At 37.4% G+C, this 19,754-nt stretch overlaps 1 protein-coding gene and 1 long non-coding RNA gene across 4 annotated transcripts in view; one reads left to right on the top strand and one right to left on the bottom strand.

Moving 5' to 3' along the window:
- Positions 1 to 8,036, top strand: part of ACMSD (aminocarboxymuconate semialdehyde decarboxylase) — a 66,485-nt gene extending 58,449 nt beyond the window's left edge. The window contains exons 9-10 of the mRNA XM_072789006.1: positions 3,020 to 3,118; positions 7,712 to 8,036. Coding sequence (XP_072645107.1) covers positions 3,020 to 3,118; positions 7,712 to 7,774 — 162 coding nt within the window. The 3' untranslated portion in view covers positions 7,775 to 8,036. The remainder of the gene's footprint in view (positions 1 to 3,019; positions 3,119 to 7,711) is intronic.
- LOC140611912 (uncharacterized) overlaps positions 1 to 19,754 on the bottom strand; it is a 92,676-nt gene that overhangs the window by 66,886 nt on the left and 6,036 nt on the right. For 2 of the 3 annotated variants that reach the window (XR_012013229.1, XR_012013228.1), the window contains exon 3: positions 8,598 to 8,694. This is a non-coding gene — a long non-coding RNA (uncharacterized lncRNA). Of the gene's footprint in view, positions 1 to 7,794; positions 8,695 to 19,754 lie in introns of those variants that run through there. The other variant, XR_012013227.1, reaches the window with a different exon arrangement.

The following is a 19,754-nucleotide window of genomic DNA, read 5'->3' on the forward strand; positions in this document are numbered from 1 at the left end:
TCTTTCTTGCTCACTCCCTCAAATAAATAAAATCTTTAATTAAAAAAATTTAAAACTTTTGTACTTCAAATGTATGTCTAGTAAAGTAAAAAGACAACTCACAAAATGAAGAAAATATTTTTACTATATACCTGAAAAGTCTCTAATACTTAGAAAATATTTAAAAATTCTTACAACTCAACTATAAAAAGAAGATACAGGGGCTTGAATAGACAATAAAGGATCAGAACAGATACTTCTCCAAAGACATAAAAGGGCCAGTGAACACATGAAAAGATGTTCAACATAGTCATTAGAGAAGTGCAAATCAAAGCCACAGTGAGATACTACTTTATACCTACTATGATGGCTTTAATCCAAAAGATAGACAGTTACAAGTGTTGATAAGGTTTGGAGAAATTGGAACCCTAATGCATTTCTGGTAGGAATGCAAAATGCAGCAACCACTATGAGAAATAACTCCTCGAAATGCTAAACATGGACTTAACCATATGACCCATTAATTCCACTCTTAAGTGTATATCCAGGAGAAGTAAAAACATATTCACATAAAAACTTGTACAAAAATGTTCAGAGCACTAGAGGGTATTATGCTAAGTGAAGTCAGTCATTCAGAGAAAAACAATCATCGTGATTTCACTCATATGTGGAGTTTAAGACAAAACAGAGGATCATAGGGAAAGGGAGGGAAAAATAAAATGAAATCGAGAAGGAAATAAACCATAAGAGACTCTTAATTATAGGAAACAAACTGAGGATTGCTGGAGGGGAAGGGGCGGGAGGATGGGGCAACTGAGTGATGGACATTAAGGAGGGCATTTGATGTATTGAGCACTGGGTGTTATATACAACTGAAGAATCACAGAACTCTACCTCTGAAACTAATTATACACTATATGTTAATTTTTTTAAGATGTTCAGAGCAACATTATCATAATAGCCAAAAAGTAGAAACAATTCAAACATCCATCATCTTTTTTTTTTTTTAATTTTTATTTATTTATTTTATGATAGTCACAGAGAGAGAGAGAGAGAGAGAGAGAGAGAGGCAGAGACACAGGCAGAGGGAGAAGCAGGCTCCATGCACCGGGAGCCCGACGTGGGATTCGATCCCGGGTCTCCAGGATCCTGCCCTGGGCCAAAGGCAGGCGCCAAACCGCTGTGCCACCCAGGGATCCCAAACATCCATCATCTTATAAGTAGATAAATAAAATGAGGTACATCTATACAATGGAATATTATTCCACCTAAAAAGGAAAGAAGTACTGATTTAGGCTACGACTTGGATGAACCTTGAAAACAGCAGACTAAACAAAAAGTGGTGACATATTATATAATTCCGTTTACATGAAATGTCCAGAATAGGCAATTCCATGGACAAAAAGAATAAATTATTTTACACTAGGAAGGGAGGAAGGAGGAAATGAGGAGTGCCTGCTAATGGGTATGGGATTAACTTTGGTATGATAAAAATGTTCTGGAATAGGATGGTAGGAATGATTATACAAATTCATTGACACACTAAAACTCACTGAATTATACACTTCTAAAGGCTAAGTTTAAAAAAAATTTTTTTTAACTTTTATTTATTTATGATAGGCACACAGTGAGAGAGAGAGAGGCAGAGACACAGTCAGAGGGAGAAGCAGGCTCCATGCACCGGGAGCCTGACGTGGGATTCGATCCCGGATATCCAGGACCGTGCCCTGGGCCAAAGGCAGGCGCCAAACCGCTGCGCCACCCAGGGATCCCTAAAGGCTAAGTTTTAAATTATGTGAATTACATTTCAAAAAGGGAAGCGGGGATCTCCTCCATCCCCAAATCCTAATCTTTTCCAGAGGCAAATAATGTTGTTTCTTGAGTACCATTCCTGAAATAGACTATATACACACAAACATGTATTTGTTTGTCTATAGGTCTCTTGTTAAAACAGAAATATGGGGGGCACCTGGGTGGCTTGAGCATCTGCCTTTCAGCTCAGGTTGTGATCCCAGGGTCCTGGGATTAAGTCTTGCCTCAAGCTCCCCATGGGGAGCCTGCTTCTCCCTCTGCCTATGTCTCTGCCTCTCCTTCTGTGTCTCTCCTGAATAAATGAATAAAACCTTTAAAAAAATACAACATAAATATGAGCATAGCAGATACATTGTCCTAGGCTTTTTTTCTTCTTTACAATATAATTTCAACATCATTCCTCTTTACAATATAACTTGGTGATTATTCCATTTCAACATATGTAATATTCCTCATTCCTCTTTATTTTTTAGACATGCTATAATTTAGTTTGCTAGTCTTTTGCCGCTACAAATAATGTTGCTATTAATTCCCTTGTATATATTTCCATTACACATGTATTAATGAAACACATTTCTAGAAGTAAAATTTCTGGCTGAAAATGTGTTCTTATTTTATTTTGATAGACTGCCATTATTGATTTAATATCTCTCTTTCTTACTAGATTATGAGTTCTCTGATGATAGGGACCATTTATGTTTGGTTGGCCAGGGTAATCTAGATTCTAACGTATCGCCTGACATACTGTTTTATATATTTGTAGATGGACAAGCCTGTGTGCTCTGTTGTACAAACTGTCTGCTTCTCCCTCTCTCCCTCTTTCCCTCCCCACTGCTCATTCTCTCTCAAATAAATAAATAAAATCTAAAAAAAAAAAATTATGGGATAAATTGCAATATGCCATTCTAAGAAATATAGAATCCTTAATTTCATCTGAAGATATCAACATGTTTTATGAAATAAATGCTTGCTTCTCATATAGGTATTTCAGTTATTCAAAAACAGGAGTATGGGGAGGTTCATTTGCAACACCAGTAGTGACACCTGCTGGAGAAAATGTCAGAATATGTTTTGAATCCATTAAATCTAACATTTTAGATCAGTGTATTTCTATTAAATGGAAGGAATTAGTTATTTTATCATAGGAGCATTTGTAATAAGTAAATATAATTGTATTTACAGGAGGTTCTTTGATGCTCCATAAAGTTACAGTTAAATTTTTTTTCAGGATAAAGTCATTTTGGGAACAGATTACCCCTTTCCACTAGGAGAGCTGAAACCTGGGAAATTGATAGAGTCCATAGAAGAATTTGATGCAGAAACAAAGGTATATGCCTTTTACTTCATGTTCTTCTTCCTGAGTTTTCCCACTCTAATTCTTTAGTTTCAGAGTACTTTGATATGTGACAACAAAGAACAAGGGAAGCATTAAGCTTGATATTCCTAGAATTGTTACTAGAAATAGTGGAACTATTAAAGGGCAAAGAAAGATGTGATTTATATACATATATATACATATATACATATAACAGAATATTACTCAGCCATAAAAAAGAATGAAATCTTTGCCACTTGCTATGATGCTGATGGAGCTAGAGAGTATAATGTTAAGTGAAAAATGTCAAAGAAAGACAAATACCTTATAATTTCATGCATATGTGGAATTTAAGAAATAAAACAAGTAAAGGTGGAAAAAGACACAAACCGAAAAACTCTTAACCATACAGAACAAAGTAGATGGCTACCAGAGGAGAGGTTGGGGGCGGGGCATGAAATAGGTGATGGGGATTAAGAGTACACTTATCTTGAGAGCACTGAGTAGAACAACCAAATCACTACATTGTACATCTAAAACTAATATAACATTGTATGTTAACTACGCTGGAATTAAATTTTTTTAATTATTTTTTAAAAACTGAAAGTCAATCTAATACAACTAAATTCATAAGGCCAAAAATGAAAACTAAAGAAGCATATGATAATCATATATTTATGTTTGTATGTTATGAACAAGAAAAATTTCCAAGGTTCTCCTTTAACATTTCTGTAACAAATCTACCAATCTCAAAAATTGTAATGATTCTGGTTATTTGGATATGGAGACTAAAGTCTTGATTAACAAGGACTCAAGGAACCAGAACTCTCATGTAACTGGATTTTTTTCTTTTGGCATTTGACTTTTAGGGTGGGTAACTGATATTAAAATGTACTACAATGCTGCCACTGCCCATTCTACCCCATAGGCTTATGAACCAAGATGAGTTTAAAATGATAATCTGTGTCCTCACTCCCCTCTCCTTTGTCATCCCCCTCTCATCCCATCCCTACCCCACAATGAAATAAGTTCTTCCTAAGGGATTCACTGCCAATCACAACTGAGGTCAAGGGTGGCCAAAGATGAAGACACAGGGACATATAAACTCTTAACAAATCTTACAAAAGTCTCAGTTATGGGGCTCAGTCAGTTAAGCATCTGCCTTCGGCTGAGGTCATGACCCAGAGGTCCTGAGATTGAGCCCTTCATTGGGCTCTCTGCTCAGTGGGAGAGTCTGCTTCTCCCTCTGCCTCAGCTCCTCCTCAGGCTCATGTGTGCTCTCTCTCTCTCTAAATAAAATCTTTTTTTTTTTTTTTTTTTTTAAGTCTCAGTCAATAACCCTTTTGCATAATTCCCGGCTTTCTTCTAAACTAGAATCCAAGCTCCCTTGGACTCTTACTCTCCGCTTGAATCATTAAGGATATATCTCATCAACTCTTCTCAGTAGGCACGAAGCACAGTAACTGATTCCAAGAAGAGTCCATTCTATGTATACTGATTGCAATTTTTTTTTTCTGATTGCAAATTATTAACAGAAACTTCAGGCTGCTTTATATAGGAAGTTTCTCCTTTGCCACTTACCCATCTTTAAAGTACTAAGAGTATTGGATTGTTAAATGTTTATTTATTTAAAGTAGGAAGCTGTAGTAAGATTTTTTTCACTTTTTCTTTTTACAACAAACATTAAAAATGAAAAACTTTCTATGAAGTTAACCAAAATCAAACTAAAACTAAATTACCCTAAGTATACTGATTAAACCTTTAATGGAATAGCAATTATTATTATTTTATACCTCTAGTTATTTAATTTTATGTGCTTATGACTTTTAAGGTCAAAGTTCTAAAAAACTCTTCCATGAAAATTTTACACTGTCACAAATTCAGGACATTCTGTTCGAAGTTACTCACTGTAAAATTGTTTATAATAAAAGACTGAAAACAATCTACAGGGGATAAATAAATAATATATCCATACAATGGAATGTATATAGCCATAAGAAATTAAAAATCAATTTCCAAGAAAAATTAAGTTTAAAAAACAAGTTATAAAACAATGCATATAGTGTACTTCCATTTGTATATAATATACTATCCATCTGTGAAAAAAAATCTATATATCTAAAATAAATATTTGCTTATATATGCATAAAGTATCTGGAAAAACAGACAAGAAATTGATAACGCTAGAAGGAAAAAGTACTGGTTGGGTGGTAGTAGTGAAAGGAAGCATCCATTTTATACTCTTTGAATTTTAAGCCATATGAAGGTAAATTTCACTAAAAAATTTTTTTAAATGAAATAAACCCATTTGATGATGAAAACAACACTGGGAGGTAAACAGGCAGAAGCATTCCATCATGTAGATGCACAGGAAGAAAACAAGATTTGGGTGTTGGGTGATTTGCCAAAGGCAATATTAACCATTAGATTATAGCACATGGACCTAACCCCAAACCAACACACCAAAATATATTTTCTTCAAGCAATAATTGGTACCAACCTATTTTTAAAAGTAAAGCAAATAGTTTGTCAGAATAGCAATAGTCATTTCTAAGTCTTCCTTTAGAGGAGGATGGCCCAAGTGTATACCAGGGAAGAATCCTGAGTAAGAGGTCCCTGCCTCAAATCACCCACTCTCGCAGACTGTGTAAGAACTCTGAAGTGGCCAAGATACATGGAGATGTATTCATATCCACAGATGTTACATAACCTCATACATGTTTCCTTCTACTCTGAGCTACATGCTTGCCCTTTGCAAGCTGGATATATATCAATTAAGTTATCCCTTTAACTCACAGTTCTTTCTGTGGGGTTGACCTGGTCTATAACTAGGAAGAAAGTAAGGAGAATTTTGTCAGTCCTCTTTCATCTGAAATCTATAAATATACATATTTGTACCATATTCTGATATGCTTCATCTATCACTTCTCTTGTGCCAAAAGAGCTTACCTTTTATTCAGTGCCATGTGAAGGAACCACACATATGTGTAGAAACTGAAGGATATCAGGATGACTTCTGGGCACTATTTCCAGCTCTCCTGTCTCGCAGACTTAAACTGTACCTTTTCTCTATGCAGTTGACCTTTGAACAACACAGAGTTAGGGGCACTGACCCCAATATCGAAATCCACATATAACCTTTGGTTACCTAAAAACTTAACTACCAATAGCCTGCTGTTAACTAAAAAAGCCTTACCAATAACATAAATAGTTGATTAACATATATTTCATACCTTACATCTATTATACACTGTATTCTTACAATAATACTAACATTTTACAACTTCTTCAGTAATTCTAGGCTCCACAGTTTGTGATTTTTTTTTCAAATTGTCACAAACCACAAAAAAAATTTCCAGGGACGCCTGGGTGGCTCAGCAGTTTGGCGCCTGCCTTCGGCCGGGGGGCCTGATCCTGGAGTTTCGGGATCAAGTCCCGCATCGGGCTCCCTGCATGGAGCCTGCTTCTCCCTCTGCCTGTGTGTCTCTGCCTCTCTCTCTTTCTGTGTCTCTCATGAATGGATAAACAAAATCTTAAAAAGAAAAAAATAAAATCCTAAAAAGAAAAAAAAATTTCCAATATATATACTGAAAAAAGATCCACATGTAAGCCGACCTGTGCCATTCAAACTCCTGTTGTTCAAGGGTCAACTGTATTTGCCCCTAAATAGTCCTTGAAAAAAATAAAATTAAATAAATAAATAAATAAATAAATAGTCCTTGAAACCCATTACAGAGTCCTACAGAGGTTTCTAAGAAGGTCATTTTTCCTAAGAGGATTCACCCCCCTATAATTCTCCTTTCTTCCCATGACCAAGTTTCAAACTTAGATTTTAAATAGTGAGGCAAAACAGGAGTCAAGAGATTCATTGTTTAACCTGCTCATATTTTTCTCTCCCATTGGGAAATTCATCTTTTAAAAACCTGATAAAAGGGGTGGCTCAGTCCATTAACTGTCTGCCTCCAGCTCAGGTCATAATCCCAGGGTGCTGGGATCAAGTCCCTCATCATGCTCCATGCTCAGCAGAGTGTGCTTTTTCCTCTCATCCCCGCTCATGCTCTCTCTCAGTATCTGTGTAACTATCTCTGTCTCTCTCAAATAAGTAAGTAAAATCTTGGAGTGCCTGGGTGACTCAGTGGTTGAGCATCTGCCTTTGGCTCAGGTCATGACCCTGGGATTCTGTGATGAGTCCTGCATCGAGTTCCTCGCAGGGAGAACTGCTTCTCCCTTTGCCTATGTCTCTGCCTCTCTCCCTCTCTGTCTCTCATGAATAAATAAGTAAAATCTTCATAAAAAATAAGTAAAATCATAAAAAAAACTGATAAAGACATTCAGTAAAGTATTTTGAAATAATCATTAAATAATGCTTTAAAATAAAACGTGGGATGTCTGGGTGGCTCAGCAGTTGAGCATCTATCTGCCTTTGGCTCAGGGCGTGATCCCAGAGTCCTGGAATAGAGTCCCGCATCAGGCTCTCTGCATGGAGCCTGCTTCTCCTCCCTCTGCCTGTGTTTCTGCCTCTCTCTCTGTCTCTCATGAATAAATAAATAAAATTTAAAATAAAATAAGATAAAATAAAATAAAACCTTTTCTTTTCTTTTGCAGGATAAACTCAAAGCTGGCAATGCCCTCACATTTTTGGGCCTTGAGAGAAAACAATTCGAATGAATGAATTTACTACAAAGGCAAACATTCAAAAAGATATTTTATTTTTGGTTTTAAATATGTATCACTCATGCATTACCAAAATCTTATTTTGAACTATTTTACCCAGAAATAGACTATCCACAAATGTTCTAAGTTACTCATAACAAAAATGACTCACAGAATATGTCTTCATTCTGAAAAACATAGTATTTCATGTGCAAATCAAAAGTGACTTTCCCATCACTTTTTAAATTAATGACAGAAATAAAAAGCAAAATGTCCTTAATGACGTATATGTAGAAAGACCAAAGCTCATCCTGAAGGGCTGTTAAGTTCTCCACTTTGAGAAAGGATAAGTGAATAGGGCCCAAATAACCTGTTTTCATTCACTTTTAACACCCTCCATTTGTACACAACTGGGCCAGGAATGCTTTACAATCCAAAAAAATAAATGATACACATATTCTGTAACGTCTAGAGAGCTTATAATCCAATTAAAGAGGCAAGACACATGTTCAGGAATAATTACTAAGCAAACAATAGCAGTTATAGAAATTTCAGTAGGAAAAAACTCAACTGGACTGAATCGTGGGCAGATCTTCACAGAACTTAGGCTGAGTCTCTAAGGATGAACAAGCCTAGTTAGAGGATGGGAAATAGACAAAGAAGCAAAACTACACAAACAGGCATTTCAGACTGAACAAGAACTTTTCTCCAGAATAATTTTTTTTTTTTTTTTTTTTTTTTACCAGAAGCTCTTTTAATTTAAAATCCTGAGCAAAATGTGTAAAGCTAGTTATGGAGATTGAGCAAGGTGATACCAGGGTAGCTTTGTTCTACTTACTTCATTTATAGTCAGTTGTTGCATCTGAGCTGCTGAAAATGAGTTGGTCCTGGGAGGGGTAGTAAACATCTGTGGTTCATGTACTTCTGGCTGAATTCTAAAACCAAATAATAATTTTCTAAATTACCCTCTTGCTTTGGATTTGTTCATAGTTCTTTTCTGTCCTATTAGTCCAGAAAACCAAGAGTCGAGTACTGGCATGTAATATGAGGTGATCTAACTTTTGCTAAACTACACCCATCCTATTATTTTCACTTTATTTAGTTCAGTACTCCCTCTCTTTCCTGCTCCTCCTGTAGCTTTCTAGGACTTTACCCACTCACCGTTCTGCTTACTATTTCAATCTGCCTAAAAAGAAAAACAAATTCGAGCAAAATGGCAAAATGAAGCATATGTTATTATTTTTTCCCTCCCCCTTCTTTGGAGAAAATGTCTGTTCTTTTTTTCACATATTCTATATTTGAACACTTTAAATGTAATGCTTAATCACTATTTTGTTATGAAAAGTAACTGGATCACCTTATTTGATATCATAGACAGATAAAGACAAATCCATAGAAATAGACAAGTTTATTCATAGTCACAGTGTATGTGTAATATGCCAGGGCTGTAGGAGTAGGGATATGAAAGTAAACAAGAAGGACAAAATTCCTTCTCTGATTACACTTACAATCTGGATTAGAATTAGAAACACAAGTAAACAAAGGAGAGAGGACAGAAAAAAGGAGGAATGGGGACAGGGAAGGAGGAAGGAAGGAAAGAAAGAAGAGTGGAAGGGAGAGAAAGAGGGAAAATTTTTTTCTTATGCTGATAAGCACTATAAAGAAATTAAAACAGGGAGATGTATAGAGTGACTAGAGGAAGAATTTAATAAAACATTAAATTGTGGGCAGCCCCAGTGGCTCAGAAGTTTAGCACTGTCTTCAGCCCAGGGCATGATCCGTCCCACATCGGGCTCCCTGCACGGAGCCTGCTTCTCCCTCTGCCTGTGTCTCTGCTGCTGCTCTCGCTCTCTCTCTCTCTCGAATAAATAAATAAAATCTTAAAGAAAAAAAACCCCATTAAATTGTAGAGCCAGATGCAGCCTCTTCAGAGAGGAATTTAAACTAAGACTTAGAGGGACGATGGTGGAAGAGCAGGGGACTCTCATTTCATCTGGTCCCTTGAATTCAACTAGATACCTATCAAATCATTCTGAACATCTATGAATTCAACTAAAGATCTAAGAAAAGATTTGCTGCAATTCTACAAATAGAAAAGTGACCACTTTTTGTGAGGTAGGAGGTGCAGAGAAGTGTATCTGAGGGGATATACCAGAAGATAAACTGAGGGAGAAGGGAGCCTCAGGAAGCCAGCTACCAGAGAGTAATATAGCAGTGGAGTGCAAAAGGAGAACTTTTAGAAGCCTGCCCCTGTGAGGGGCATCCCTGCCTGAAAGGTACTCAGGGGGCCAAGTGGGAAAGAAGCCTAGGTGGGACAGTGTGGTCTCAGGATCCCCAAGGTCACAGAATGGGGGTGCCTGAGTGCTGCCGAGTTCCCAAGCATTGGAACGGGGAAGCTAGCTGCAATCAGCGAATCCAGGAGTGGGCTCTCAGCTGTCTTGCCATAAACCTCAAACTGTGGCACAATCGGGGAACTGCTCTCCAAGCAGGGGCCCAGGAAGACGGAAAACCATGGTGACCCTCCTCCCTCCCCAGGGAAGGTTGGCACAGGTGCACACTTCATGAGTCTGTAGAATTTGGCACACACAAACGCGATTAACTGCTTTTCTCTGAGGGTGCACTGAAGAGGGGGGCCATGATTATTCAGCTCCAGAGTTGGAGACTGGGGCACAGCCATTTTTACTGGGGTTTTTCCCATCCTCTAAAGTGGCACAGAAAGCCTTCAGGGAACAAAAGCCACACAGAGCAACCCAAAGCAGCTTCCATGGAGCCCAGCCCCCTGGCAAGGGGCAGTGAAACTGTACCTGGCAGGCACCTGAGAATCAGTGGGACAGGACCCTCCACAGAAAACCATTCTTAATGGGGAAAAACTGAGAGCTTTTCCCCTAAGGTCAAGAACATGACAGGGATGCCCACTCTCACCACTGTTATTCAACATAGTACTAGAAGTCCTAGCCTCAGCAATCAGACAACAAAAAGAATAAAAGACACCCAAATCGGCAAAGAAGTCAAACTCTCACTCTTCACAGATGACATGATACTCTATGTGGAAAACCCAAAAGACTCCACCCCAAAACTGCTAGAACTCATACAGTAATTCAGCAACGTAGCAGTATATAATTCATGCACAGAATCCAGTTGCATTTCTATACACCAACAATGAGACAGAAGAAAGAGAAATTAAGGAGTTGATTCCATCTACAATTGCGCCAAAAAATGTAAGATACCTAGGAATAAACCTAAGCAAAGAGGTGAAGGATCTGTACTCTAAAAACCACAGAACACTTATGAAAGAAATTGAGGAAAATACAAATAAATGGAAAAACACATATCTTTGACAAAGCAGGAAAGACTATCCACTGGAAAAAGGACAATCTCCTCAAGAAATGGTGCTGGGAAAATTGGACACCCACATGCAGAAAAATGAAACTGAAAGAAAGAAACTGCTTTCTTATACCATACACAAAAATAGATTCAAAATGGATGAAAGACCCAAATGTGAGACAGGAATCCACTGAAATCCTAGAATAGAACACAGGCAATAATCTCTCTGACCTCAGCCCCAGCAACTTCTTATTAGATTAGACACATCCTCAAAGGCCAGGGAAACAAAAGCAGAAATGAACTATTGGAACTTCATCAAGATAAAAAGCTTCTGCACAGCAAAGGAAATGGTCAACAAAACTAAAAGACAACCTACAGAATGGGAGAAGATACTTGCAAATGTCATATCAGGTGAAGGGCTAGTATTCAAAATCTATAAAGAACTTATCAAACTCCATACCCAAAAAACAAATGATTCGGGCAAGAAATAGGCAAAAGACACGAACAGACATTTCTCCAAAGAAGACATACAAATGGCCAACAGACACATGAAAAAATGCTCAATATCACTTAGCATCAGGGAAATACAAGTCAAAACCACAATGAGATACCACGTCTTATCAGTCAGAATGGCTAAAATTAACAAGTCAGGAAACAATAAATGTTGGTGAGGATGCAGAGAAAGGGGAACCTTAACACCGTTGGTGGGAATGTGAACTGGTACAGCCACTTGTAAAACGGTACGGAGGTTCCTCAAGAAGTCAAAAATAGAGCTACCCTACAACCCAGCGATTGCACTACTAGGTATTTACCCCAAAGATACAAATGTAATGATACTGGGACACCTGGATGGCTCAATGGTTGAACCCGGGATCAGGGATCGAGTCCCACATTGGGCTCCTTGCATGGAGATTGCTTCTCTCTCTGCCTGTGTCTCTGCCTCTCTCTCTGTTTCTTTTTGTGTCTCTCATGAATAAATAAATAAAACCTTTTTAAAAAAAATGTAATGTTCTGAAGGGCACCTGAATCCCAATGTTTATAGCAGCAATATCCACAACAGCAAACTATAGAAAGAGCCGAGATGTCCATTGACAGATGAATAGACAAAGAAGATGTGTTGTATATATACAGTGGAATATTATTTAGCCATTAGAAGAGATGATATCTTACCATTTACATCAACATGGATGGAATGGAGGGAATTCTGCTGAACGAAATAAGTCAGTCAGAGAAAGACAATTATCACATGGTTTCACTCATGTGTAGAACATAAGAAACGGCACAGAGAATCATAGAAAAAAGGAAGGAAAACTGAATGGGAAGTCATCAGAGAGGAAGACAAATCATAGGAAACAAACTGAGAGTTGCTGGAGGAGAGCCGAGTGGGGGATGGGAATTGGGAGATGTGCATTAAAGAGGGCATGTGATATGATAAGCACTGGGTGTTATATGTGACTGATGAATTATTGAATTCTATATCTGAAACTAATGATGTACTTATATGTTGGATAACTGAATTTAAATAAAAATAAAAAATAAATAAACTAAGACTTAAATGGTAGAGTGTAATAGCCATAGAGAAGAGCCTTCTAGGCAAAGTGCAAAATCTACAAGGCAGGAAAGAACTTAACGGCAGTTTCTGAGCAAGGGGCAGAGAGGTAGGAGATGAAGCGGAGTGCTCGCTTTGGCAAGCACATATACTAAAATAGGAGATGAAGCTGAAAAGATGGACAGATAACTAGGCCTTAGGCAAGAGTCTAGTTTTTATATTAAGTTTCATAGAAAGCCATTGGAGTTTTTGAAATTAGGTCTGTGATATGCTCTGACTTATGTGTTAAAAAAAAGAAAAAAACATTAGCACCTCTATAGAGATTTAAGGGAGTCAAGAAGGGTAGAAGGGAGATAAAGCAAGAAATGGTGACTTGGGCAAGAGCAGAATGGCGATGGTGAGATGTAGCTATAGATAGAACCAACAGCACTTGATAAATGTGAGGAAGAGGGAAGAAGGGAAGGAAAGAAATCAAGGTTGATTCTCAGATATCTATCATATGTGTTTGTTCCATTAATCTCCTCGATTTAATTAAATTATACATAATTTCCAATATATGCCATTACAAATAATGTTACAATTAGATTCATTTACTACATCGTACATAGGGATAACTTCAACATCAATTGGACAAAAGATTTAACAATCAGGAAAGGAAATTATGTCAATTCACCCCCGCCAAAAAAGAAAATATACAATCTGATATAGGGACACCTGGGTGGCTCAGTTGGTTAAGCAGCCGACTCTTGGCTTTGGCTTGGGTCACAGGGTCCTAAGATGTAGCCCTGAGTCAGGCACTGCACTGGGCGTGGAGCCTGCTTGAGATTTTCTCTCTCCCTCTGCCCCTCCCCCTGTTTGGACTCTCTCTCCAGTAAATAAATCTTTTGAAAAATAAATAAATGAATGGGGTGCATGGGTGGCTCAGTAGGTTGTGTCCAACTCTTGCTCTTGGCTCAGGTCATGATCTCAGGGTCTGAGCTCAGCATGGAGTCTTCCTTCTTCCTCTGCTCCTCCCTCTCTCTTTTCCTCTCTCTCAAATAAAATATATATATATATATATACACATATATATTTATAGGCAGAGTACCTGAATAAACATTTTTTTAATGACATACAAGTGGCCAACAGACACATGATCAACATCACTAATCACTAGAGGAATACAAATGAAAAACACAATGAGATATCACTTCACACCAGTCAGAATGGTTGAAATAAAAAAGACAAGAAATAACAAGTGTTGGTGAGGGTATAGAGAAAAGGGAACCCTTATGCACTGTTGGTGGGATATAAATTCATGCACCACTCTGAAAAACAGTATGGAAGTTCTTCAAAGTACTAAAAATAAAAAATAAAAATACCATATGATCCAGTAATTCCACTTCTGCATATTTACCTGAAGAAAATGGAAACACTAAGTCAAAAAGATAGATACCTCTGTATTCACTGCAGCATTATTTACAAAGACCAAGATATGAAAGTAACCCAAATGTCCACTGATAAATAAATGGATAATGATATCACGTGTATGTGTGTGTATAACATATAAACATATATATGTTACATATATATTTAATTATACTTAACATATATAATACTCCATTGTGTGTATATGCATAATATATATAATGGCATATACCATATGCACTATACACAGACATGTGCTTATACCATGGACTAGAATATTACTCAGCCATTAAAAAGAATGAAATCCTGCCATTCATGACAAAATAGATAGACATAAAAGGTGTTATGCTAAGTGAAATAAGTCAGAGAAAAACAAATATCACATGGTTTCACTCATATGTAGAATCTAAAAACAAAACAAAACAACAGAAACAGACTCATAAATACAGAGAACAAACTGGTGATTGCCAGAGGGGAGGGGAGTGGGCAATAGGAAAAGCAAGGGAAGGGGATTAAGAGGTACAAACTTCCAGTTATAAAATAAGTCATGAGAATGAAAAGTACAGCATAGGGAATATAGCAATAATATTGTAATAACTCTGTATGGTGACAGATTGTAACTACACTTATCACAGTGAGCATTCTGCATAGAATTGTCAAATCACCATGCTGCACACCTGAAACTAGAATAATATTGCATGCCAACTATACTTTAATTAAAAAAAAAGAAAAGGGTCACAGGAGTAAAAGGTACAGCATAGGGAATATAGTCAATGGTATTGTAATAGTGCTACATGGTAACAGATGGGGGGCTACACTTGTGGAGAGCAGAGAAAATTGTATAGACTTATTGAGTCACTGTGTTGTACACCTGAAACTTGTGTGCCAACTATATTTCAATTAAAAAATAAATTTAAAAATATTTAAAGAAAAGGAAATTATGGAGGCACTAGAAAACAAGATAAATGAATTCCTCTTTAATCTAAGTATAAAGAAGGGCTTTCCAAATAGGACTCTTCCGTGCAATAATTTTAGGGACATTCACCTGAGATGTACTTGATGGTATTAAACTCATTTATATTTCAGAGTCCTAGGTTGTTGTTGTTGTTGTTTTTTCACCTGAGCATCTGAATAGATTGCCATTTACCATCATGGGAAGACTATGGTAGAAACAGGTGTGGGAGGGAAGAGAATAGTTTTGTCAGACTTGTTATATTTCAGATGCTTCTGAGACACGTAAGTAGGAATATCCAGTAAGCAGTTGGGTCTACTAGTCTGGAGAATTCAAGAGAAAGGCTAGAGAGAGGTTGACAGTGTATAAAAGGTATTTAAAGAAATGAGACTGTATTAAATCACTGGGAGAAAAAGTAACAGCACAAAATCAAAAGAATCCAGGACTAATTCTTAGCATTACCCACATTAGGAGGTCAGATGGAGGAGCCAGCACTGGAAATTGAATAATGCCCAGTGAGGTAGGAGGAAAACCAGGAAATACGGAAGTCAAGGGAAGACAAAGTTTCAAGAAGTGCTAAGAACTTTAGGCATAAAAAGAAAAAAAAAAAAAAATCAAAGCTACAATGCTATGCTACTTTGTAGAAAACACCCCAAATGTAACTCAATCCCTTTATCCATAAATTTAATTCAACTTCTCCTACGAGTCCTAACTCTGATTAATGGCATCACCCAGTCACCTAAATCCTCTCCTTCACACATATTAAATCTGCCATTAAGGGGAACCTGAGAGCCTCAGTCAGTTAAGCGTCTGCCTTCCGCTCAGGTCATGATCGCAAGGTCCTGGGATTGACTCCCTGCATCGGGCTCCCTGCTCAGCGGGGAGTCTGTTTCACCCTCTCTCTCTCTGCCCTCACTTCCCCCACCACCACTTGTGCATGCTCTCTCTCTTAAATAAATACTTTAAAAAAATTAAATCTGCTATTAAATCCAATAGATTCTACCATTTTTATATCTTCCACTTCTTATCTCTTCTTTCTTCCCTATATCTTCCAACTAAATTCAGGTCCTCATCTCTCACCAGGACTAATGAAATAATGTTTTATATATATCCCTGCCTCTGGACTTAGTATGGTACAATCCATCTTCCACATTGCTGCCAGGGGAAAATTTCCAAATTACACTTCAGATCATATTATCTTCTCTCTCAGAATTCCTATATGCCAGCAGATCAAGTTTTAAAAAAAAAAATTTTTTTAAGATTTTATTTATTTATTCATGAGAGACACAGACAGAGAGAGAGAGAGAGAGAGAGAGGCAGAGACACAGGCAGAGGGAGAAGCAGGCTCCCTGTAGGGAGCCTGATGTGGGACTCAATCCCAGGACTCGATCCCAGGACTCCAGGATCATGCCCTCGGCTGAAGGCAGACGCTAAACCGCTGAGCCACCCAGGGATCCCCAAGTTAAAAAAAAAATTTTTTTTTAAAGATCCTCTGATCTTTGGCAGAAATTAAAAAAATAAAAAGAAATTTTAAAAATTCTCAGGATCTACAGTGGTGGTTCCTACACTTTCGGATTTCATTAATCTATATCTCCCCCTTTTAAAAATTGTACTTCTATCTCTAAGAGAGTTAGCACACCACTCATTTTGAATTCCGGCTACTATCTTCACATTAGACTGGAACTGCCTTGACAGCAGCACCTATGCCTTCCCCACATATTTACTCAATCGTACGTGTTCAACAAGATTTACCGAGGGCTTATTAAGTGCCAAGAATCATCATAGGTGCTGAGATAATGTAAAAATAAGCATGGTTCTTGCCTTCAATTGTGCTCATAATCTAGTGAGGGAGATAGGTATCAGATGAGCAACAAATAGATATAACATTGCCACCACCACCAGAACTAGGTAGAGAGGCACTTAGAGGGTAGAAAGCTCATAAGAAGAAACTTGGCCTAATAAGAATTGGGAAGATATTTTTCAGAAGAAATGTTCCTTGAGCTGTGATCTGAAGGAAGAAGTAAGAGGTGAAGAAGAGAGAGGGAAGAGTATTCAAGACAGAAGGAACAGTATAAATGAAGGCCTTATACCAGCAGAGAATATAGGAAGAAATAAGACCAATGAGGCTGGAGGTAAGAAAGCAAGACATTTTTGGTAAGTGTGGTAAATGGCAAGACCATGTAAGGACATAGGTCAGTTAGAGAATTTTATCTGTCAAAAAAGCAATGAAGTCTTTAAGGAGGGGATGACATGACTGGAGTTGAATTCTGAAAAGGCCCTTCTGCCCCTGAAACAACACTGCTCACATCTAGAATCTCAAAAATCTCTCAGGAAAATAATTTTTTCAGCCTTTTCTCTTGTTATCTAGTATACATAGGTTCTCAAAATACATCTCTGGGGAAAAAAAAAATCCCACCCTCATCAGATTCCAAAGGACATCCGTTCACAGCTATCCAAGCATTTCTCTTACTTGTACAGTGTCCTTCCCCATCTTTTTGATCTCCCCTAAAGAGAAATCAGATCTGACAACCCAATTTTTATTACCCAACCAGAACACATAAGCCTATATTCCAGGTAATTATTTAAGATTAACTTAATGAAAATAAATACCCACTTTGTATTTGCTTAACTTAGGAGAAGATTCTGAGGTTCTTTTCCAATCAAAATTGAAGGAAAGTGAAGTTTCCATTTCTAAGTATAAAATATTGCTCACTTTTATTAGGTACCTAAAATTTTTTAAGATTTTTTTTTTGAAAAGTCAATACATGAATATGTTAGAAGAGTTCAAAAAGGTCAAATTCGACCTATCCCAGAAGGAATCATTTTTACCTGTTCTGTTGGGCATTCTCACAAATACTGTCAATGATTATACAAGTACTTACATGTGCAGATTCCTTTGTTCATTTTACCCAGACAATGGGATCTTGCTTTTTTTTTTTTTCCTACTTAAGATCTTGGGGGTCATTCCACATAAAAGCTTCCCCCTTTTTTAAAAAAATTTTTTTGGTATTTCAGTTCTTTGCAAGTGTTTCTTTATTTCTTTTTTAAAGATTTTATTTATTTATTCATGATAGACTTAGAGAGAGAGAGAGGCAGAGACACAGGCAGAGGGAGAAGCAGGCTCCATACCGGGAGCCTGACATGGGACTCGATCCTGGGTCTCCAGAATCGTGCCCTGGGCCAAAGGCAGGCGCTAAACCGCTGAGCCACCCAGGGATCCCCAAGCTTCCTTCTTTTTATAACAATGTATCTTAAGTTGATAACTTCAGTTTGGATGCATTCTAAAGTTCTACAACTTTAAACCCAGCCCCTAAATCTTACATCTTTGATGTCAGAATTTACATCTTTTTATCTTTTATATCCATTAACAAATTATTATTGTTACAGTCAACATTGCTTTTGTCTTTTAACCTTCACACAAGCTTTATATGATTAACACAACACCTTTGCAACATTAGATTATGCTTATTGTTACTACCTATTTATGTCTACCAATGAGATTTATATTTTCCGATGTTTTCCTGTTACTAATTAGTGCTCCTTTATTTCACCTTAAAGAAGTCCCTTTAACATTCCTTGTAAGGCCAGTCTGGTGGTAATGAACTCCTTTAGCTTTTCTTTATCTGGAAAACTCTATCTCTCTTTCAATTCTGAAGGACAACTTTGCCAGGTATTCTTGGTTGGCAGTTTTCTTTCTTTCTTCTTTCAAGAAGATGCCTTCTTTTTTTTTTTTTTCCTTCTTCTTTTTAATACCTAACAGTGTTATGTTGCATAGAGTCACTGAATCATCTAAGTCTCAATTCAATGACAGTCATACTTTTACTCTTTTGCAGTGATAAACTACCACTAAGAACACCTCATGGCAAAAAAATGTTGAATATCCTTTCATATGCTTATTTGCTATCTGTATTATATCTTCCTTGTGAGGTGTGGGTACAGATCTTCTACCCAGTTTAAAATTGGGATCCTCTCAACAAGGTGGGTTTTCCTCTCAACAAGGTGGGTTTAGAGAGAATGTACCTCAACATAATAAGAACCATAAAAGAAAAACCCACAGCTAACATACTCAATGGCGAAAAACTGAAAGCACTTCCTCTAAGGTCAGGAACAAGACAAGGACATTTACTCTCACCACTTCTATTCTACATAGTAGTGGAAGTCCTAGCCACAGTTCAAACAACAAAAAGAAGTAAAAGGCATGCAAATTGATAAGGAAGAAGTAAAACTGTCACTATTTGCTGATACTATATATAGAAAATCCTAAAGACCCCATCAAGTGGCACCTGGGTGGCTCAGTCAGTTAAGTGTTCAATTCCTGATTTAGGCTTAGGTCATAGTATCAAAGTTGTGAGATTGAGACCTTTGTCTGGCTTCACTTCACACTCAGCAGAGTCTGTTTCCTTCATCTCCCTCTGCCCCTTCCATCAATTGCACTCTCTCCCAAATAAATAAAAATAAAGAAATCTTAAAAAAAGGGGGGGAGGGTGGAACACCTGGGTGGCTCAGTGGTTGAGCATCTACCTTTGGCTCAGGTGGTGATCCTGGGATCAAGTCCCACACTGGGCTCCCCACGGGGGACTGCTTCTCCCTCTGACTCTCTCTGTGTCTCTCATGAATAAATAAATAAAATATTAAAAAAAAAAAAAAAAGACTCCGGCAAAAAACTATTAGAGCAGATAAATGAATTCAGTAAAGTTGCAGGATAAAAATTAACATATGGAAATCTGTTGCATTCTATATATTAATAATGAAGTAGCATTAAG

The sequence above is a fragment of the Canis lupus genome, chromosome 20, assembly GCF_048164855.1.
Source record: "Canis lupus baileyi chromosome 20, mCanLup2.hap1, whole genome shotgun sequence".
NCBI classification, from domain to species: Eukaryota; Metazoa; Chordata; class Mammalia; order Carnivora; family Canidae; genus Canis; species Canis lupus.